Source organism: Centropristis striata, chromosome 3, assembly GCF_030273125.1.
Source record: "Centropristis striata isolate RG_2023a ecotype Rhode Island chromosome 3, C.striata_1.0, whole genome shotgun sequence".
NCBI lineage: Eukaryota > Metazoa > Chordata > Actinopteri > Perciformes > Serranidae > Centropristis > Centropristis striata.
Genome location: NC_081519.1, coordinates 6,945,875 through 6,969,868, shown reverse-complemented (window position 1 = coordinate 6,969,868; position 23,994 = coordinate 6,945,875). Strand labels below are relative to the sequence as shown.

Genomic DNA, 23,994 nt, shown 5'->3' with positions numbered 1-23,994 from the left:
TAGGAAAGTCAGCCAAGTGCAAATGCAAATAAATATTTTAATGGAAAAATTATGATTTAACCGTAGCAAGTGAGATGATAAAATGAATAAACCTGGTTCATTTCACATCAGTAGTATGTGCGTGATGGATTATACTACTCTGCCATAACTCAACCAATCTGTTCTTCACTTCAAACCAAAGCAAACTAAAGACGAGAGAAGCAAAAGAACAATTCTCATTAAAAGCCTATAAAAAGACACAGAAAAAGCCACAACACAAAAACAATCATAACTTAGTGATAAAAATGAGGCTGCTGGTTTGGTAGTGCACACAAACAGAAGTTCCTACTGAACTGAAGACCGTTTCTGATGTATGTAAATTATCTGAATGCGACCTTAGCTTAGGTTAAACAAAGTGAACACACACTACACATTTTGAGCTCAACAAAATTATTTCAATCAGCAATGTGTTCTGTGATCTCCACCTCTTCTGTTTGGTGTCAAGTTTTGTGTTTTATTTGCATCTTTTGTCATTTCCTGTAAGTGAAGTTTCTACACCTGAAAGGAAATATTCATCATAAAATAAAAGCTATAATACAGCTAAAGATGAGCAAAGTAGCTGGACTTGACAATTAATCCTCTAATGGAATATAACAGGTTCTCTGTACGGAAAAATGTAATCTTTACCATTTTACAACAGTTTTACTCACATACTGTATCTATATTTACATTATTAATTAATATATATATATACAATTTACTGATCTCAGTTTACTGTTTTTACTTTTACATTTTTATGATTGACATTTTTAACTGGAACTTTTTTAAAACTTCTTTATGGTGATACAATATTTTATATTGATTTATTTAACTGAGCTAGCACTAGATTGTAGATTTCCAACTGTATTTTACTGTTATAGAAGATAACAAAACCATCTTGAATCTCTTGAATTTAATGTGGGCTTCATGTAAAATACAAATATGCCAAATATTTAATTAACTGGACAATGCCATTACATAACATTTCCGAAAAATGAACTACAGTGAGAGTATTAGCAGGATAAAACAACAAAGTATGAAGAAAGAAAAGAAAAAAACACAAGAAATACTGAATATTTGATTACACATTGCATTCATTTTTCATTGCATCATATTAAGAAGTAGACATGTGTTATTTACAGAGCCTGAGAGAAAAAAACATCATAAATCCTCCGTTGTTCTCCTTTGAGAGAGCCTGTTTGACGCACACTGTTTTATGCACATGCCTCGCTGTTGTACTTCATCATGGCTGCACTTTCACACAGTATCCACACGAAGCTAATGCAGCTCTGACTCCCTCTTTACTCTCTCACACATGCAAACACAAACACACTCTCAAGCTTGCACACACATGCAGAAATACACATTCAAGATAACAAGCAGGGACAGTGCTACTGTGAGCCACAAATGAGCAGTTACGATAAGTGACTAAACACATACTTCTTCCATCATCTCTATGGGAGTCCACAGTCCAGACGTAGCTGCTTGTGCCAGCCATCACACACACACACACACACACATACACACGCATAAACACACACATCATCAATTGCTTCATCCATCACACACGTACAAATTTACGCTCTTCTTTGCACACACAGCCAAAACACTGGCTCATGAAGAGCTCCTCATATGGAAATACGTGTCATCAACTCCCCCAGCGTAGAGTCAAACCAAACACTGCTATTACTGCATCAAAACAAAAACTGTATTAAACAGCAACATTAATGACTTAATAGTATTTTTTTTTAAACACAGAATTGCAGGTTGAGTGTTTTACTGTAACAGGACATAACAAATTAACCCTCTTAATCGGTTCTAGTTGATGGAAAGAATATATTTTTGTTTAAAGATAATCAAATAAAAACTTTTTATCACAGAAAACCCCCAAAAACAGGCACTATTGTTGAAATTTGAACTTTCCAACAGTCCTGGATCAGAATGAATCATAGGTTTTGAATGTTTCAGCCAGAAAAAAATAAACCAAAACAAAGCTTCAATTTCTGATATTTCTGTCAAAATCACTTTATTCTACATGTCTCATTTAAAAGAAAATCACCAAAAATAAAGAGTTTACAATAACTAGATCTTGTTAAAAACATTAAATTCTGCACTCCTAAGCAACATTGTGAAGCCATGATTGATTTTGCTGAGCTGAATGGTCACGTGACAAATATTCACTGAAAATCAGACAGAACTGCGGGGCTGTTTACACAGAGCAGAGAGGAGAGGACAGGAGAGGTTGTAAAAAGACAAATAATTTTTAAAAAATCATCAGAGAAACTAAAATTGTGTTTTTTCTTTCTTATCATGTATGTCATTATAACTTTGTAATTGTGTAAGACATTTCTGTTTTTCCCACTTCTAGCAATGATTGGGATGATTCCATAGAGGTGCAGGACTTATATATTGCAGTAAAATACAAGGCCACAGAGAGTGAAATGTAAAAAAGTGCAAAAAACGCCCCGAAATGGCTTAGGGTTCAGAGGGTAAAGGGTGGCTGCCTGAAATATTGTAGTGCGTTTAAGTTTCTAAATTATGTTGGTTCATTTGTTTGGCATTCTATAAATGTACAATACGGTTTTACTGGCCCAGGGCCTGAAGAGTTTCACTCCTACTGTGACCTTGGTTTGTCTATGAGTGACTATAAAGCTGGCAAATAAGGCTCTTTCATACAGAAGAAAAGCAAATCCAAACTGTACATCAACGAGTGTGCGCAGGGAGAGCCTGAGCAGAAATATTACAGTGGAAATATCTTTTGTAGTGGAATGTCTACTTTTACACGCTCCTAATCCGCATCCTTAAAATAGGTTGAAAAAGCGAGATGGAGGATATTACAGAAGCACTGTCAGTATTATCGGATGTCAGCTCAAAAAAAGAAACTTCGCTGCATTTTGCCTCTGATAATCTTTGACAAGAACCACTGCAATCTGGCGAAGGCCTCTCGGTGGCTGTTGTCACACTGAGGCACTTGATGGCTGTGATCAGTCAACAGGCGGTGGCTGCGAGTCACAAGTGCGGCACTGTGATGGTTGTTGGTATGTATTTAGATCAGAAATGATGCCTTCTTTGTAGATAATTGCTCATTTTGTAGTACACTGTATGTGCATCTTGCGCCTTCAGCAGAGTTTCATGCAAATGGGAAATATATTAACAGCACTTTGCTTCCGTGTGGCTTTTGTCTTGTTGTTATCAGGCCTCAGAGTTCATTGAAGTAGGTGTTAAAATGCGCATGAGTGAAGCGACTGTCGATGTAAGCTTTAAGGATTGACTGATGATAGATTTGTGTGATTAGTTAAACTGCAGCGTGTTTGAACCTGTGACAGGAACTTCTGCTGCCTGCTGGCCTTCAGCAGCTGGTGCTGATGAAGTGTGCATTTTAATCAACAGGCATTAGTCTGAAAAGTGGAGCTAATGCAGTAGTGACTTAAACCTGCATTATTTCTAATGTCCACCAGGGGGCAACTCCACTAGTTGCAAAAAGGATCTTGATTGTAACAAAGTCTATAAGACTCACTTGATTTATTACATCAGTAATCATGTTCCTAATTAGTTTATGGTCTTAATTGCTTGTTTCAAGTCTTCTTCAACACAGCATGATGTTGATTTAGTAAATTATGGTCTCAATTAGAGTAAAATAGACAATAGAGCAAGGTACGCTTTAGGGCATGGCTACATTGTGTGAAGTAGCTACTACGGTGGGATAGAGGGATAGCAACGTGTGCGTATGGAGCTGCGTACAACAAAATAACCCTAAATTTGTTTTTGGCTGTTGTCCTTTGTTTTTCGTCTCAGATATTTCACCCTCTCACAGTGTGTTTTAAGTTCAGGAAATGTGACATCTTGGTCGCCTAAAAATGTCGTCTGTTCTTTTTTTCAGGTAAGTACATTTTTGTTTCAGCTTTTTTTTACAAGCCAAACTTCAAAGGTTCCCAATTAATATCACAGTTAACACACAGTGTAACCTCCCTCGCTTCACCCTCTTGTCTAAATTAGGTCACTACTTGCTCTAAAAAACCAAGATAGTGCAACCAAAATAACAAACTCAAGGCTTCAAACCAATTGGTGACATAACAGTGGGTATGTTCACTTTGTTTATGCAGTCTATATTTTCGATAAAGTAGTGTGCCATAATCTTACACAAATTGATTTTAAATGTGTCTCACAACACAGAAATAACTTGCATGGTGCACTATTAAGACAGGCATATAGCATGTGAGTTTTGAGGATCTTGTGGATGACTTCTTAATAAAAAAAAAGGAGCGATTTTACTACTCAATATAGTAGCCATGTTTAGCTTCTGTAAAAAAAGGAACAATTTGCAAGAATGTCAAATAACAGAATGAATGTAACATATTTGTACAAATCCTGTCATATAAATTAAAAATGGCATTAGAAAATATGTGCTGTCTGATTGTGTGTCACAGAAGTAAACAAAGTAACATTACATTACTGGGAGATGACAAGCATGTAACTGTCATTACTGTAAACAACCTTCACTTGTTTATCTTGAACAGGAAGGACAGTGTCCATGTCCCGCCCCTGTTACCTCTTCCTGTATAAATCACTTGAAATAGTGACACCAATTGCTGACATTTAAGGAAACTATTTCTTCGTAACCACTTAAAATCCAGAATTTATATTAGGTACTCAATACTCAAGTGTGTGTGTGTGTGTGTATGTGTGTGTGTGTGTGTGTGTGTGTGTGTGTATGTGTCCGTTGGTCCCTCTTTCAACACCAATAATGCATATATGAAAAATCTTCATCATCTTCAATCTCTGGACTTAAAAAAATGCTGACATCCTCATTTGTCACAGGATGCAAATGTGAAGCTGATTCAAGCTGTGAGTTATTTGCTGCCGTCCAAATGACCTCTATATTGGTTTGTGCACGGACGTTTCAGTCTTTACATGTTTGCGTCCTTTTGTCCCCAGTAAAATAAATAGCTCTGCGGCCCCGGAGTTATGCAATAACAGTGGTACGGGCAAACACTACATGATACCATACGCTCTTCCCTGCGTGTTGCCTTACCAAGGATGAGATGTATGAATCATATTCACCATGAAAAGGTCATTGTTTTGCTCAGCTACCTTCAGCAGGAGCTGCCCGGGGTGTTGAGTCTCAGATAGATAAGTCAGAAATGACCTTAAAGCAAAGGCAGGAGGGTTGCAGACTATTTGTCTGTCCCCTAGACAAGGTGGAGGAGACACAGTCACGTGCAGGATGGGTTGTGTGTCTTACTATTGCAGTGACATGACTAAACAGAGGAAGAGCAGGAAAGGGGAAAGCTGAGAATGAAGAAATGACTGTGACTTCCTGACAGGGTTGTTGTCTTACGTGCGTGTTCGCTACATCCTGTTACTCACTTGTGCCTCCTGGTGGTAGCAGGACCCCAATCTTTTGCCCTGTGTTCCGCCCCAAGGAGGAAATTGCTTTCTATTTATAATGAGCTGCTGCATTTAACCAAGCCTTACTAACAAGTGCTATTAAGGCCTCTGTGACTTTGCAGCATTGCTCTGTTCTAACCCAAAGCAGCTCTGCAGCACCTTGGCACACATGAACAGATCTGTTCATGTACTTTTTTACCTGTCAGGTGTTAATGTAAGTGAGACTGTCTACACATCCACGAGCCTAGAAGTCCACCTGTCTGCCCTGGAAGGATTCAGTATCTCTTTGTGCTGAAGATTAGACCTCTTTTGAATGTATCACGGAGTAAAAACCTGCTTAGTCGGGCAGCCTGGTGATATAATTTGATCCTTGCTTTACACATCAGGCCTCTCAGCGGGCCACCTCAGGTTTCATATCGGCCCTCAGTCCACCTGTGAGGCTGCAGAGCGGAGCGGTGTGAAATGGCAATCTTCACTACAGCCCGTACCTGCTGGCTGCTACAGCAAAACTAGCTCAGCACTTTTTGTCTCTAGTGCTCCTCCTGTGACTACAGCGTGAGCTCTGTAGAACAACTAAGGCCAAGCTGGCACACCTGCCCTACAAAGTATTCCATTGTTCAACCTCTGCGGAAAAAGGGAAAGATTGCATTATTTGCCCTCTGGTATCTGATTTAATGTGGACACTGCAGAATTAAACCAAAGTCCTGTGCAAGCAATGGACAAGGATCAGTAGAAGAATCAGCAAAAACATGGGCGGTGCAGTTAAAGAATAATCTATAGAAGCACAGGTATGCATTTTTACAAAGTTGAGGTTTGTCCCAACTACACTGGAAGGAAGCAACTAAATGATGAATTCCTCGACCGTTTGATAGGTAGTACACAAAAGGCACCCATCCAATCTGACACTGAAAAAATACAATTGTTAAGCCACTTCAAATAATGACTTCAATTGGTAACACTCAAACTAATTGTTTTCCAATCAAGATAACAAGTTAGTTTAACATAACTCAATTAAAATGTAACTTAATTCATTGGAATGTTACCAATTGAAGTCATTATTTTAAGAATTAAGAATTAAAAATTACATTTTTTCAGTGCATGTTTAGAGGAGACATACAGTATGTAAGGTCTATTGGAATACAGTAACAGCCAACAGGTTCAGACAACAGGCATAATGAAGGCATTATTGACAAAATTAAAATTACCCATCACATGTTCACATCTACAGCTTTGGTTTGCGTTATAATGGCTGAGATGAGACGTAGAATTCAGTTACTTTCAAGCAAGCTTAGTTTTTACGGATGGTAATTAAAATCCAATTGAATCTGGTCCATCAAAATCATGTCTCCATAGTAATCAATTAATTTTATTTGCACATTGCAAAATAATTATGTCAAACTCGTGCATCTGCGCTGCAGGAAACAAAAAGCAGTCATGACGGACAGGAACAATAGGTCAAAGTTTGGCTTAATTTCATGCAGAAAAATCACAACATTACTGCTTTTAATGTCTGTTAAATTACAATTTTAAGTGAGAGTGGAAACACCAGCAATATGCTCAAACATTGTTCTATGCAACACAGGCTTAAATTCCAGGGATGCCATGTACATGACTCTAAGCACAAGTGCCATTGCTTCACAACAGAGCAGCATGTCGATCACCAGGGTAAATATCCTGTTATAGTAACATTAGCGCCATGCAGACAGGCGTTTACTTTGACTCAAAAAACCTAAATAATAATGAATACTGTACAAATATTATCTTATTTAATCCATTTGAGATGACAGGCAGACTATTTTTTTACACATTGTTCAGACTTAAATTATTGAACCTAGATTTTTTTCCCACACAAAATTGATCAAGAATCAATATAGGGGTTGTTACAGAATCCGGCCGATAAGCAAGAATGGCTTTGGTATCAATAAAAACTTGTGAATTCCCACCCCTATTTGTTACTTCATTTGATGCCATTCTGTCATAACTGGAGTAAATATTGAAATGCTCCTAGGCTTTCCTCTCTGCCCTTGGATGTGATATGAACACATGGGAAGGTGAAGCTCTTAACATTTGAATCTAAATTCTGACAATGATTTGAATTTATTAACACTGCAGTCTGCCTTCATAATGGTTTGTGTTGCAAATCTGTAAAAAAAGACCTGAGGTGTAGAGGCTATAAATAAAGTTACTCGTATGAAATAAGCACCTGTCAACAGTATACACACGGCCCATTACCAGTCTGAGGCTGGGACACACATTAGTGAGCGGCATCTGTCGCTGAGAGCTGTTTGCTCAATGGAGCTGCTGTTCAGCTGTTCAGATACAAGGAGCGTCTTTGAAAACTTAAAAAAAAACTCACATTTGTCTACTATTATAAAATACTTATTTAGTAAAGTGCAACATTTTTTCATACTGTATAAAAGTAGAAGAAATAGACATTGTTCTCAAGGTAGAGATGCACTGGTGCAACTTTTTCTCTGATACTGGAAATTAAGTGATACCAAATACCAATCCAATCCAATATTTTCTTACCTCGTTTAAAATGAGTACACCTCACTGAGGTCCCAGTAAAGGTCTACCACATTAGATTAGACCATGTTTAGATGCAATGAAGTGGGGTAGTATGAGGTGCTTATCCAAAGTCATAGTGTTACTGACACTAGGTGACCCCAGTTTATAGAAGCAGGCGGTCGACCAGCACAGAAGCTAATCGATGTGCTCCCTAACAGTGGCAGCAGCAAAAGGTATTTTAGCCAATTAAAAAGGGCCAACCTAAAAAAACATGTATGTATGAAGCCCTTTTAATTTACTTTGGCGGAACTTAAGCCATTCTGTACTCTCATCAAAGCTACTTGACTCCATTGACAAAAACAGTCATTTGAAATTGCAGAACACAGGAGTTGATGGTCTAACACTACCTCGACAAATACGTTTGTATTGTGTTGTTATTGTGGGACTGATGTTTAAAGTGTTTATTCTGATTCAAAAGTCATGAAACAAACAAACCAATCGATCGAGGAGGAGTAGATGGCAACTCCCTTGTTGTGCAAGGTAAAATTTGTGTTTTTGTCAATGGAGTCTGGTGGTGTTGATACGTAAATTTAAACAGGGTTGTGAAATTGGCAAAATATTCTAAATATACATATATATTGGTTTTTTAGGTGGCTAAAAATGTTCTGCTGCTGCCCCTGTCCACAGCAGTACATTGCCTAGCTTCCATGCTAATACTCCTGGCTGTTTCTACAAACTGGGGGCGTGCCGAACAACATCTACTGCAGGTAATACACTGACTGTAAATAAGTACCTCATACAACCCCACTGCAAAAACAAATCCAAACTATCCTTTTAAAGCAGCACTATGCAGCATTTTCAACTTAAGAAAACAGTTTAAAAATCATTGTGATGGTAAAATGACCTATGTGGGTGCACATTTTGGCCCTCCACTGCTTCCCCCTGCCGTCTCCTGGCGAAAAACAGCCTTGCAAGATCTTTACTAGCGCCCCGTCATTAAATGTTTAGTGAGAAGCGAGAATGAGCGAGAAAAACGAAACTCTTTAGGGTAATCCTACACTGCAAAAAAAGAAAAGTTGGGTGAGCTCAAAATTTCAAGGCAACAAACTTCGATAAAATTTTAAGTTGGACAATTAAACTAAATATTTTAAGTTTTGTTCTTGAGTTTGCTCAACTCTGAATTCAGATTTTTGTCAACTCAACTGTAAGTTGTACTAACTTATAATTTTACATTATAAGTTATAATAACTTTTAATCCTTACTTCTGCTAACTTCTGCAATGTGCTGAATTGGCACGATTGTAAAACCGCTATGAAATGTCAGCTAATGTTGCAACTAAAATTTTGAGCTAGCATTGATAAGCTAATGGCTACTCTTGTAGCTGTAACAAGCAGTGGCGCTAGCATGAGTAAGCCGCTAGCATCAGTTAACCGCTAGCATCAGTTAGCCGCTAGCTTTCGCTAATGACCGAATTTCACCGCATTCCCGCATTTCACAACAAAGAAATAAGAGTTATCAGAACTATTGTCCCTTGTTGTGAACCCCAATTTAAAGATATAAGTAACAACAACTCACAAAGTTGTTTTTGAGCAGACAACTGGCTTCCTTTGTTGTGCTAACTTACATTATTGCCCTAAATGTCAATAATTTATATTTCCAAGTTTTACCAACTTAAATCACTGTTTTAGGCCAAAAAATACAAGTTGGCTTTTTTTGCAGTGTACATATAGCGGTCAAGCACCAGTTAGCCATGCCAGCTAGCTATCAGAACAAGCTGTTAATGTTCGTACTATTACATGTTCGTTATGGCTGAGCCACCAAAAAGACCTAAGAAACGGTTGTCAGTCGAGGAGGTGAGGGAGAGGAAGAGAACGAGGGACTGTACAAGAGTGAACCTGGCACAGCGGGGGAAAGGGGGAAGGGTGCCGCGAATGAGTTTATTTAGGACAGTGTTCTGCAATATACACCACAAAGCTGTAGGGGGAGCGCCGGGGGCTCCAAACTACCAAGTAGGCCTTTAACGCCTTCGCATTAAAACACATTTATAGAATGATTCCACACATCAAGACTAACTCACAAAGAAAATAAAGAAATGAACACTATATTTAGCCTGATGTGGATGGGTCACGTCCGGCTGATAACCGATTCACTTAATAAGGTCAGTGTGGGTGCTAACACCAATCCAACAGGTCAGATTGTTGCATCCAAAGATAAAAAAAAAAGCTTGTGTGTGTGAAACTACTCCAGTTCAGCAAGAACAAAAAGAGTTTGCATGCTGACATCTATTAGAATAGTCTTTAGTCGCTGTATTTACAGTCACTTGACAGATGTGTAAGCAAAGCTTTCTTCACATTTTTCCAGATTCTTGCCCTTATACTTCTTAAGTGTGAACATTTTCCTCCATTTGACACTATTAGGACGAGTCAACTCTTTCAAAGTTTCCTCCAAACGAACCCTGACAGCACACTGTACATATACTGTATCAGACACTGTAACGTCCTAGATGGCCCACTTTCCCGTGCTGCACCACCGCTGTGTAAACAAACACCCTGAGGTCACCCTCCAGGAGGTCAAACTAAGAAGCAGTACATCTTACTCCTCTAAAGTAGACCAGACACACTTTTTAACCAAAGCTGTAGCTTATCTTGCACATCGGTTTCAGCAGACAAGAGGAACACTCCCGCCGGTCTTTTTACAGCGGGCTGGTAACCTTTCTCTAACATGTTCCTGCTCTCAGACGGAGCTTTCAAGAACATTCAAGTGTCTGCAGACGCGCCGTATACGCTGCTCATGAATCATTGAGCACTACAGCTCAATTCTGCTCATGTAAGGACCACATTCTGTGTGTTTGTCTGGCTTTTCGGAGAGCGCACTCATCCTCAGCTGTGGAACAATGCTTACAACACTACATCACCCATAATTCATCACACAGACATAAATGCACAAGGTGCACAGAGTGGTGCAATGACGATAAATTCTATAAATAGAAAGCTGAATAAAACCTCTGTACAGGGAAACTATGACATGATAAAGCACCAATGAGGATAGATGTCAAAGTGTTTCTCTGTGTAGGCACAGCAGATACTTCCTATCTGCATGATAAAGCAACACACTGAAGATACAATCTATCTATATGCAGCGTCTTACTGTTACTGCAACATCTCCGTGACAATATCTTCATCTCAGAAGGTTGATACAATCGAACTTTGTCAACTCAAAGATTATGAAGTAACAATGCATTTTGCAATGTATAATAACTTAAGCAAACAAGAAAACAACAACAGCCTCTAGAGGAGATGAACCTCCATTATCTGACTTCTTATCTCAAACATACAGATAACAACCCTTAATTCAAGCATGACGTACGGGTTGACAATGGGAGCATCCATATAAAGCAGCAACTCTGACATAACAGGCACCAGATGAACGGACGGATGGATTATAGTGACATAGACAGACTACTCACCAGGTCATGGTTCGTGGAGTTGGAATCATCTTCAGGGAAGGGGACATAGACAGCTAAGGCCATACAGTTGGCAAAAATAGCAATTAATATAAAGATATCAAATGGCCTGAGAGAGGTGGTTAAGGAAAATATGGGAGGAAATGTAACAAACAAGAAGACATAATACATCATATGGATAAAAAATACGCTTCCCCTGTTGTGACACAAAATTTAAACAAGATAGAAAAGTAATTAAGACATCAGAAGTCCCTGATCCTAAGGCTTTCATGCTTTTTTTATGACTTAAGTTTAAAACAACAGAAGAAAACCGTGCATGATCTGTACGGTTAGCTGCTATTTAAGATATGTAACTGTTTAATAGTAGAGCAGTTGTTGCATATTCATTTATTACATTTGCCATAGAGGTTGTGTTTTCGATTCAGTTTGTTTGTCTGTTTGTCAGCAGGATTATAAAAAACTATTGGTCTGATTTTCATGATATTAAGTGTAAGGATGTAATGTGTAAGGCGTGGATACACAAATTATTTTTCATTTTGATTAACATTGCAAGATCCAATTACGACCCCTATCATGCATCCCTGTAACAATGATTAATGAATTGAAGAAAAATATCCTGTAAGTTTTATTGAAAACAAATTAAATATTGAACTGATGCACAATGTCAAGCTTGCTTCACATTACAGTATTAATGACACAGTGAATTATTTTTTATCATAAAATATTTTTACCCTCCTGTTATGATCATTTTTCAGGAACAGCAATAACTCGGGGCATGTTATTATCTGAAAGTGTCAGAGACTCAAAAATCTCCCAAAAACTTTGTTTATATTTTATTAATAACTCCATTATTAACCATGTTAATCAATATTTAGTGCAATGGTGTTCTTTAGCTCTCACAGATCATGGTTCAATGAGAGTAATTCACTCTTTTTTCATATAAATAGATGTTAAAACTTTTTTTTTATGTACATTGGAAAGACCTACGTATAAAACAGTGATTTTTTTAAATTTTATTTTACATTTTAAATGTTTTTCTTTGTATGAAAAAATACTTTTAACTATATTCTTTTAGATTTTTAAACTTTGAAATGGGTCAATTTGACCCGGAACCTAACAGGAGGGTTAAATTCAGTTTATTCTTCAGTGACCAGGTTTTTTAATCCCAAACAGTCAGAAATATTGTTGCATGCAGAACAGAACTTGGGACACCCGATGCGGCCACAGCTGCATTTCCTAAAATGTTCTGGTATTAAATCCCTATTGACCTTTTTTTTCCTGACAAATACACAAAGGTGGATTATGAAATGTATCTTTGTGATTCACGTTAGGCAATCTCCTTTATAACATCTGATGGCTTTTGTGATGACAGCATCTGCTTAAGCAACAAGCTAACCAGACTGTCACACAGCTGCGTTGTGGCAGTGCCTTCATCTACACAACCCACCAGTATTTTAGGATTCATTTTCTAACTAGGACCTGGGAGAAAGATTGAAAAAGTATATCAACTATTAAGCTTCAGATGTTACTTATTACAGCTTCAACCCCGATGCCAAAAAAGTTGGGACACTGTCTGAAAAGGTGAATAAAACAGTGTGATAATTTGATATTTTGGCCCATTTATTCAATTGAAAACTGTACAAAGTCAATGTTTTATATGTTCAAACTTTTTTCTAAATATACACTCTTAAATCTAAATGTGATGCATTTTGTTTTTATTTATTGTTTACACATTGCCCCACCTTTTTGGAGCCAGGGTTTGTATGAAGAAAACACTGCTATGGAACAATTAAACCAAAACCCTAACCCTAACCGAGAGAAATAAGGTATTCCTTGATTTCTTTTTGTCGTCTTTAAGTAGCCCGAGTCTAATTACTTTAAAAAGCACTACATGAAATCACCTAATGTGGCCGTCTGAATAATTACTACAGCTAAGATCCAACAAATGTACACACGGGAGCTGCAACAAATGATTATTTTCATTATCAATTAATGTGGCAATTACTTTCTCAACTGATCCATTAATTATTTGGTCTATTAAAGGTCAGAGGACGGTGAATAATGCCCCTGACAGTTTTCAAGCACCAAAGGTGACATTTTATTTTATCCTAGAAACAATCTCAAATTTAAAGATATCCAGTCTACACTGAATATAAAACAAAACAAAAATGTTCACATTAAAGCAGCTACAAGGAGTTTTTAAATAAACAGTCTCAATTTGATACTGATGCCTCTATATGGCCGACATCAGCAAACATTACCATCAGTGAGACAGTCTGATATTTCTATAATTATTCTTGATGCCTGTCACCAGGTCGGATTCAGACGAAATGATTTACGGCCCATAGACCAGAAGAAGCGCGTTAGTTTGCATTTTCTCAAGCAGATTTTGGCAGTGAGTCGTACGTTATTCAGTTAAAAGCAAGCAGGAGGAAATTTTTTTTCTTTTGAGAGAATTGTATTATTGATGTTTTATTTTGTGGCTGATACTGGAGCAGGATCAGCAAAAAGATAAAGAAAATAATGAACAGAAGAACAAAAAAAAAATAAAACCGACAGTGCTAAAGCTCGGGTGGAAAAAAACCCTTGGTCGGTCTACAAACAAACTGATCCTGAATCAGCTCTATTCGTTCTAGCCAGGTATGTTTTATGGCTATTTTACTGATTTAATACCTTGTGAGATTTGGTTTTAGAACATAATCATGTTACCCTGGTGGCTATGACAATGTTTAATTTGTTTCCCCATCGTCATAATACAGTTATTAATCTTACGTAGTCACAATTAGATACATTACCTCATCAATGTGCATCCTGCAAACAGCTGTTTAAAAAAGAATAAAATTATAAAAATAAATTACGTCTTTCTCTTACTCACTTTCAAACCAAATGCACGCGCTCGCCAGATCAAGATCTTTACAAGTGGAGGTGGTGGTGCGCATGGAAACACTTCCACTTTCGTCCAAAGGTACCGCCAAAATCAACACAAAGTGAAAGTTCTTTATAGTTGCTCGAAATCAGAGAATGTTAGGTAATTTTCTTTAATAAATTAGTAAAATGACTTATAGATTGTATAGATGGTTTATAAAGCCCTAAATGGTCTAGGGCCAAAATATATTACCGATCTGCTGATACGTTATGAGCCGTCCAGAGACCTGACCCGTCTGGGACAGGTCTACTTACAGTCCCCAGAGTTAGGACAAAACAAGGAGAAGCAGCGTTTAGTTTTTATGCACCAAATCTCTGGAACAAACTCCCAGAGAACTTGAGGTCTGCTGCAACTCTCAGCTCTTTTAAATCAAGTCTGAAGACTTTTCTGTTTCCATTTTAACCTGTAATTTTTATTCATTCGCTTTTAAATGTTTTATTCATTCCCTTTTTTTTTTTTTTTTTTTAATTCGCTTTTAAATGTCTTCTAATGTGTTTTATGTATTTTAATCTTGCCCCTGTAAAGCACTTTGAATGTCCCTGTGTCCGAATTGTGCTATATAAATAAACTTGCCTTGCCTTGCCTTGCCTTGCCTTGCCTTGCCTTGCCTTGCCTTGCCTTGCCTTGCCTAGATAGTTTCCAATTCCTTTCAGAATCAAACCAGGTAATTAAAAACAAAAAAATTTCATCTTTATGAACAGGTAATGATCTTTCACGCAGCAGCGTATAAAGGATACTTCCACTCCACCAGGCTGATGCAGGCCCTGCGTATGGGGTTGTTGAGGTTGAGGCAGAACAGAGCCCTCGGTGGCCTGCTGTTGGCGTTACTGCCCTGTTTCTTGCTTTTGGCATACTGCTGCCGCTTCTTCTGTGCCAACGCACCTACCGGGATGGTAGTGGACGTCGGGGCGGGCGGGACAGGAGGTGCGGGTGCTGCCGCGGGGGCCGGGGCGGCGGCTGGGGCCGCGGCGGGGGCTGGGGTCGGGGCAGGAGGGGCCTCTTGGGCCGCGGGGGCTGGGTCTGGGGCGGGCCCGTTGGCGCTCATGGTGCGGGCGTGGCTCTGTGAGGAGCATCCAGCAGCATGGATCTGCCAGGGTAGACGGGGAGGCTAGAGAAGGGCAGAGCAGTCTGACCAATGAGCTGGCACGTCACCAGGGGGAGGGACTCTGGTGCTGCTGGCATAATTTGCCTCTGAGTACGAGAGAAAGAGATGACATCAGTACATTTTACACTTTTTTAGAATAAAAGAATAATTGATATTGCTTTTAAGCGACGGCAGAGCATATTACATTTGTCCTCAGATCACTACCCTGGATTTCTTAATGCACCAACCAGACTTTCAGGTCCTCCTGCCAGTTCTAAAAAGCTCTGAACGGCCTTGCCCCACCACATACATTAGACCTGCTTAAAAGCTACTCAGACCTCTCAGGACAACTTACATCTGGTGAAGCTGCCTTTAGATTTCATGCCCCTGGATGCTTGAATAAGCTGAGGCAGAGATGTTCCCAAATATTCTTAAAAATTGTCATGAAACATTAGTTTTTTCTTCTGTTGTCTTTAAATAATGTACAATACCATAAATTGCTTGTAACTCAAAATGTGTCTCTCTCAGTGCTTGTCATGTATCATTATTATTATTATAATTGAGTATTATTAGCATTCTTCATTATGATGCATGTGTTTCTATCTCTGCTCTAACTCCTCTCTCTTCTTGTCCTTTGTCTTTTTCTTCTTAAACTTCGTGTAAAGCTGCGTATGGAACATGACATCTGAGTAAATCTTGACTCGCCTTAAGAGTATGTTTTCTTTGTCAAGGTTAAGTACATCCATGTCAGCTCAAACTGGGGTTTGGTGATCTCTAGCGAACTGACATATATGATGACGTCCACAGTGAAACATCACGTTGGACAATGATTCCGTTGTTGTTTCTATACTTTCTTTTATACTTTTGTATGTCTCTAAGGTCTCTCCTTCAGCTACTTGTCCTTCTTATTAGTGATGTGCATGCAGGTCATGGCTTTTTTATACACATTCACCAAACCCCTTATAAGAGCCAATCTGTCAAAATATTTGTTAATTGTCGCTCAAACTGTAATAATTCTCCATCAAAACATGTATTTTCCAGCTGTGTGTGAGGTGCACTGGGCAGGTAAACAGTACAGGACATGCTCCAAATTGTCTCAAAGGCAATAAATAGATCTGTAAAGTAAAAAGGTGCGGGGCTAATTGATTATATATGCAGCACATAGTGGCCTACAATTAATATGTGAAACCATAACAACTGAACTTTTAGTTTAGCTTATACATAACTGACATCAAACACACCTTCACATATCAAAGCTGGCAGAATAAAGCCAATAAGTCTTGGACAGCTTATTGAACTGCAGCAGTCTCGTCAAGGATAAAGAAGCGATTAATGTTTCCCCTAAACATGCAAATAAGATTATACCATAATGTCATGGTGTGTGCCTCAAATAATAAAATGTGCAACCGGAGCTGAGGACCGCTCAAAACTACAAGAATGGCAGGTTGGCCTGGTTCTGATGTGAATAAACAGTCCAACATCTTCCTGAAATGGAACATATTCCAGGGAAAAAATATGAAAGCAGATGAAATGCAGATGTCAAAACACACACACAAATAAAGCTGTAAATTCAGAGCTGCCACTCTCAGGCATCACTTGGTCACATCAGTTGTGTAAGTCCTTGAACTGCTGAGCAGGCCCGCAGAGGAAGAAACAGAAAAGGTCACATTGCAATGCTGCTCCAAGAAGAATTAATCTTCATGTTGCACAGAACAAATGTGATATGAGTGTTAATGTGATGTAAGCCTGCACATCTTGTGGTGAATTCAGGGCTTTACATCTCCTTTGTGCTGCGATGCTGCCTCCATGTAGCCGAGGCTAGTGCAGCCTCAATATGTGAACAATGCGTAGCAAATGCGCTTATTTTGGAATATTAATTTCACTGCTGCATCGACAGCGTCGACCGTGCACATATGATGAAAATGAACACTGACATTTCCATGAGCGATTCGTGACAAAATAACCATCATCAAGCGTCCTCGCATTTCTCCTTGGTCGCCACCAAAGGTAGGATATGGTGAAATCCCCCCCAAAAATGATGTGAAATGACAGGCTGACTCCGGGCGCCTCATGGTGAAAATTGAGCAACGCACAGCCGTCAGATGGTCCTCGCTGCTCAGCAGAAACAGCTGTTATTACAACAATCAGTGGTGCTCTTACACTACAGGGCTAATATAGTGGACAGTCCACATGACCAGAGCCCACCTCTGCCAGTTTATAGACAAGGTACCAGTCTGCTATCAGCCCTCACCATACTCTCTTAAAATCATTTTTTTATGTATAAATTGCTCATGACAAGCCCATGAATCTCCTGCTCTAATTCCACACACCATGACAGCGTCGACAGGAAAGTGGCCATTTAATAATAACTGCTGTCTTCTGACAGTAATGAAGGAGCTTCATCATTGCCTGCATGCAGGAAACGCAGCTATGCTAAAGAGGCTAACTTCAGTTTGTGGAGCACAAACCGCACCGTGCATGTACCTTTTTTTCTGAAGACTTTACGGTTCAGCCGCGGTGCTCCCCGCTCGGTAACACGGCTCCAATGCTTCGGAGGGCGAAATAAAACACAACGCAGGTCCGGTCTTCAAACGGCGCGTTATAATTCATCCGCTCCTGGGAGCAGGAGCGACACATAAAGCCTTTGCATTAATTAAGCTCTTCCATGGTGATCGCGGCGGAGAGCTGGAGACAGGAGAGTGCGCACCAGACAACAGAGCATCCTCGTCCGCTGCTGCCTGCTTATCGTCACGGCGCCACTGAACAGTGAAACGAGTCTACATCTCGAGTCTACTCCTCCTCCTCCTGCTCCTGCTCCTGCACGAGACCCTGCTCACATCAAACAGCCGAGGTGCTATCATGGCATGTTGGCAATGTTACCTGCTCCACAATAAAATGTGACACCTTTTAACAGGGTGTCACGTGCAGCATCCATTCATCACGTGAAGGTCACGGTAAGACAACTAGTGAGTGGACTCAAAACAGGTTTAGCAACGTATTACACCTACAGGGTATCACTTCGTTATGGTAACCTTTATTAAAAGCTCCTTTTTTATCCAGAAATTTACTGGATTATTTTACTGTATTTTCATGTTTTCCTGTATTAAGTGCAAATGCCATAGCAAAAAAAGTAGGCTATATTACTTTTTTTCTTTTTTCTTTTTTTTTTCTTTTTTACAAATATTGACCATACAATGAAAGTTAGAATCTGTAAATAAATCTAATGGATACATTTAAATAAATATATTACATTTTTATAGTATTATTCAGTTGCTTAATGGTCTTGAATGTTAAATTACAGTGAATTATATGTAAAAAATAAAAAAAATAAATACACATTATATTGATGACTGTAAAATTAAGTCGTTTTTCTGTTATCTTACAGTAAAACTTTTAATTGAATCGAGAGAAAAATGTTAAAAGAAATTCTAAAGAAAAATAATTGTCAAAAGTCTGCCAGCAAACACTAAGCTAAACACTTACCATCATATTAAAGTTTTTAGTTGGCTAATGGCTTTGTTATGGTAAATACATTATTTATAGATCCATTATGAGTCATTAATAACTGCACTGTCCCCCTTAGATGTAAATAACAGTGAAATCTGAACAGTATTCTACTGTATTGATGTTATACAGTGTCATACTGATTTTTGCAATGCAATCTGGGAAATAAAAATGTGATTACGACACTTTAAAGATGATGCCATTTCTTTTACAGAAAGGTTTTACAGTGTAATTTTGGTTTTTTTCTAACCTGTGGTGCTATTTATCAATGTAGATTGCTTTTGTTTGAGTGTTGTAGATACTGTCCATAGAGATGTCAGCCTTATCTCAAATATAATGTAACTGGAAGGCCCTCAGCTTGTGTTTCTGTAACTGCAAAAAAAAAAGACAAATAAAAATGAAATACTCAACAGCAATGTCTCCTTCCAGAAATCATCACAGGGTTTACTCGAGATAATCCAGGCGTTATTGTCAGCAATTTCATGAAGGAGCTGTACTAGAAAGAAAATATTTTCTATTTTTTTTGGCCAGGGGTAAAAACCAATATGAAGTACTGTATAAAGAACGACAAGGTCAACTTAGGGACAGTCAAACAAACCCAGGAGGTTGTGTCCCCAGAGAAACCAAAGTCAGTGTTATTTTAATGTGTAGCCACATGACATTATATATCACAATTTGCATCACCTACATTAGGATTGGGCTGATGTAAAATGACATTGTCCATCAGCCCAATTCTCAAAGACTGACTGATTTAAAAGCTCCGCCCCCATCAGCACCCACACCTGAGCACATGTTTCTGGTGACATTTATTAAGTGCTTATAAAGTAACAATTATGAGTTATTAAATGTTAAACAGACTGATTTCACAAGTGCAACTGCACGGTGTAAACTGCTGTCACATCAACCACTGGCAAGTAGAAGAGAATTAATTCAAACTAAGTCAAACAGGAGCACATTTGTTTTTACAGTCTAGGCGCGTTTCCATGAGGTACTTTTCCCTCTAGTGAGCCGCTGTGGGTGTGGCTTGGGAGAGAGAATCAGCACAATTTCACCGGTTAGCGGCTCAGGTAGCAGCTCAGAATGTACCTGCCTGAAGGTACTTTTCTAGCCGCTATTAACTAGTCGACGCTTATTGGATATGGTTGAAGCGGGATATCACGTGAGTAGAACTTGACACAACCACAACATAACATCGCCATTTTTTAAAAGAAATAAGCAGAGCAGACTGAGACGAGAGAATCCAGAACAAGTAACCGTCTCCTCTCCTTCCATGTTGATGTCTCCCCTGTTTGGACTTGCCGCGTCTGTTGTCAGTGTCGTGTCACTGACATCAGGGTCAAAAATGACGCTGAATAATCATGTAAGTGTTGCAGAACTATTTACGTCATATTCGAACTCCGTTGGTTAGCCGCTACAAAAGTACCTGTATGGGAACAGAGGCCGAGGGGAACTAACTAGTGGGCGGAGCCAAAATACTTAGCCACTTTCCAAAAAGTAATCAGTGGAAACATGCCTTATGTAATGGATTAATTTTTAGTGATTTTCATGTGATTTGAGTAGTTTGTGGTGACAATTTGTCCATCGTGATTTTTTACTGTGGACATCATTATATGCCAATTTAATAGACATTGTCCAACCCTAACCTACATTACTGCTGTACTAGAATAACAACCTCATGTCCAGCAGTAGTTACTTTATACCGATGTACTTTGCTAAGCTTAACCAAGTAGTTTTGTTGCCTCAACCGAACCAAACTGCTGTTTAAAATTTCCAAAACTGCTATAGGAAATGCTCCTGTGGGTTATATTTGAGGGCAGGAACAAACAACCTATGAGGTCATATGGTTCTGAGGACATGTTGTACAGAAAATATTGATTATCGCTGCTTTGGAAACATCCATTCTGGGTGCAGACTCTCTGTGATGAACATAATGAGACATGTCACTTAACTGAGGTAGCTATTACGCTGACTAATTTTTCCTGTAATGATGTTCATGTCTCTCCTGCCAGACTCAGTGAAAATGTGTCCTTTCCACTGATTATCTGTCGCCCTCCATCAGACTGTCCCCCTTTCAGCGTAACTACAGTTCCTATTCGCTTCCAGTGCATGTGATGAGAAAGTAAGTCAACACCAGCCTGCCTGATCTAGTTGTAACACACACTAGTTGTAACACACACACACACACACACACACACCTCTCTCCTGTTACAGCAGTCCTTTGTGAGCAAGCAGGAGTGTTTCAGATGTTTGTAACAAATATAACACTGACCCTTTACCTTTAGATTTTATCTTAAAGTACAGGTTGATTTTTAAACTTTTTTTTACATTCACAAATCATTTATTTTGTTTTAGTTACATTAGTATGGGGTTAATGGGTAAAACTCAATCAGTACTACTATTATAATTCCCTGTTTGTTATTATTATTATTATTATTATTATCATTATTATTATTATTATTATTAATAATAGTAATAATAATAATATTTTAATATATTCAAAATTTAATATTTGTTTAAACGATATATATATATTTTTTAATATATTTAAATACCTTCTTATCTTATATGTTCTTATCATATATGGTCTGTGCAAAAATGAATTTTGCTTTATTTTTTTAACTTTTTGAATTTTTTTTAATCACATGGAGTCTACACCTGTCATATGAAATGTGCTACATAAAAAAACATAACTTCAGGAAAGATGGATGACTGGTTGCTCTGTATATTTTACTGTAAATCAAAAATAAAACAAGTGTTGGGTGCTCTAGGAGAACAGATAAGAAAGCGGAGGAACACAAGGCAATCCAGGCACGAACATGAGGGAAATGTTAAATATTAAAAGCCCTTTATACCAGGTGCTACATCCCTAAAAAAATGTATCACAAGGTCTTCATCGGGGCCTTCAAACTGCACACTGGAAACACTGACTTGACCTTATAGCAGCTTTTGCTCCGGGGTCAGAGATTAAAATATATATCAACTTTATGTTAGAGAATGCTTCCAAAAGTATACAAAAATACATACATACAGGATGCAAAAATACTTTGTCACTCCCGTGATTGGTTAGCTCTGTAACTCTATAAAAGAATAAATGATGGTTTAACTCACTAACTTCATGTGATTCCCTTTGTGGTGTTAGTTGTGGAAAAAAAGCCTCACCTCATAGGCCGACAATGTTAACATTGTCCTACCATATAAAATGCTGTTAAAAAAAGCAGTCTGACAAATGTAAATGCATCATGAAGCACTTGTACATCTGTCATGCATACTGCTACACATTAATCCCACCCTTATGAAAAACTAATGACCAAATGATAGCTTTGACCCCCAGAAGCCCTTTAAAAACTCTTAACAAGTGACTCACTTCTCTTAAGTAACACCAGCACTTACAAAACAGCAACTATTAAAGTATTAACAGTTAAAGTGTTCAATGGATTTACCCATCCACAAATAGCTTTCATTAATATCCACAACCACAGTATGGCCATAGCTTGCAGCAGTTTGCTTCACACTTTAGTACTACTGAGCTATTATTGTCAATGAAAATCCTACCTGCCAGAGTAGAACAGCTGAGCCGAGGCCTCTGCTTCACCTACATGTCCCAGCTGACAGCAAAGAGCAGAAAACTCCTCTCCCTCCTCTGTGGCGGGCCGGTCAGTGAGCGGGTGTCAGCAGTGTTTGGTGAGAGGTGGAGAACGGCCGGGCCAGGAGGGATCAACTTACCTGTCTGTCCGGGATAATGGTTTCTTCTAGAACCGTCTTCAATTATTCACCTATGGATGAGATGGGGTGTGTGTGTGTGTGTGTGTGTGTGTGTGTGTGTGTGTGTATGTGTGTGTGTGTGTGTGTGTGTGTGTGTGTGTGTGTGTGTGTGTGTGTGTGTGTGTGAAATGGCAGAAAATGGTTTGATCACACCTTTTGGTACATTTTGTACTTAAGAATTTATTTACCATATGAAATAATTTCATTATATGAATTGGCACTTGTTAATTATGTGTTTTAAAGGTGGGATAATAAGAGACACATCTCAGGAAAGGTGTGTATCTTATTTTCCCCTTATGAAATCCAAATAGTTTCAAGCCCTCCACCCTTGTTTTGGTAGTAGTAATTAGGGCTACAGCTATCAATTACTTTTATTTGTAATTTTAGCATTCTACCAATTATTATTATTATTATTGTTATTGTTATTGTTATTATTATTATTATTATTAATAATAATAATAATTATAATAATAATAATTATTATTATTATTATTATTATTATTATTATTATTATTATGATAATAATAATAATTATTATTATTATTATTATTATTCCATCAATTAATTGAGTAAAAGGATATAAAATACTTAGTTAGTATTAGAAGTAAATATACTAAAGAGAAAATAAGACTGGTTTCCTTTGTAGAATAACTAAATATTTTAATTGCTTAAATGCACACAATAATATTAAAGGTCTTAACTAAACCCTTTTCATGCATAAGTCCTTATTATTTTATGGTTATGTATTACCAGGCCTAAATGTCATAATATAAGTTAATATGACCGGCTAATTTACACTTATTTACTTTGCTGAATGGTTGCCCTAAACCTGCCAATTTATCAAACTTCACTGAATACACCTTATACCACTTATACTTATACCACCTGATGGTGGTGGTATGAGTGGTTAGGTGCACGTGCAGGTGCATCTCAATAAATTAGAATATCATAGAAAAGTTTATTTATGTCAGCAAATCAATTCAAAAAGTGGAAAGAATAATTATATAGATCTATTACACGCAGAATGAAACATTTAATCTCTTAATTTATTTAATTTCTTCTACTTATAATGATTATGGCTTAGATTTAACCTAGATTTAAGACCTAAAATTCAGTGTTTTGAAAAATCTGAATATTACAAAAGACCAATTTGTTTGTTTAATCTTTAATATGGAAATGTTGGCCTCTGAAAAGTATATCCATGTATATGCACTAAATACTTGGTTGGGGCTATTTGAGTTGAACTACTGGAAATTGACTTTTCCATGATATTCTAATATATTAAGATACACCTGTACTGTTTGTATGTATGTGTGCATTAGTAACAGGTTAGTAATGAGT

General features: G+C 38.0%; 1 protein-coding gene across 1 annotated transcript in view; it reads right to left on the bottom strand.

Annotated features, from left to right (window-relative positions):
- The window catches only part of cacna1da (calcium channel, voltage-dependent, L type, alpha 1D subunit, a), an 88,845-nt gene extending 73,482 nt beyond the window's left edge, over positions 1 to 15,363 (bottom strand). The window contains exons 1-2 of the mRNA XM_059329838.1: positions 15,041 to 15,363; positions 11,381 to 11,486 (exon numbers count right to left, since the gene is read on the bottom strand). Of these exons, the coding sequence (XP_059185821.1) occupies positions 11,381 to 11,486; positions 15,041 to 15,348 (414 nt within the window). The 5' untranslated portion in view covers positions 15,349 to 15,363. The remainder of the gene's footprint in view (positions 1 to 11,380; positions 11,487 to 15,040) is intronic.
- Between the last annotated feature and the right edge of the window lie 8,631 nt (positions 15,364 to 23,994).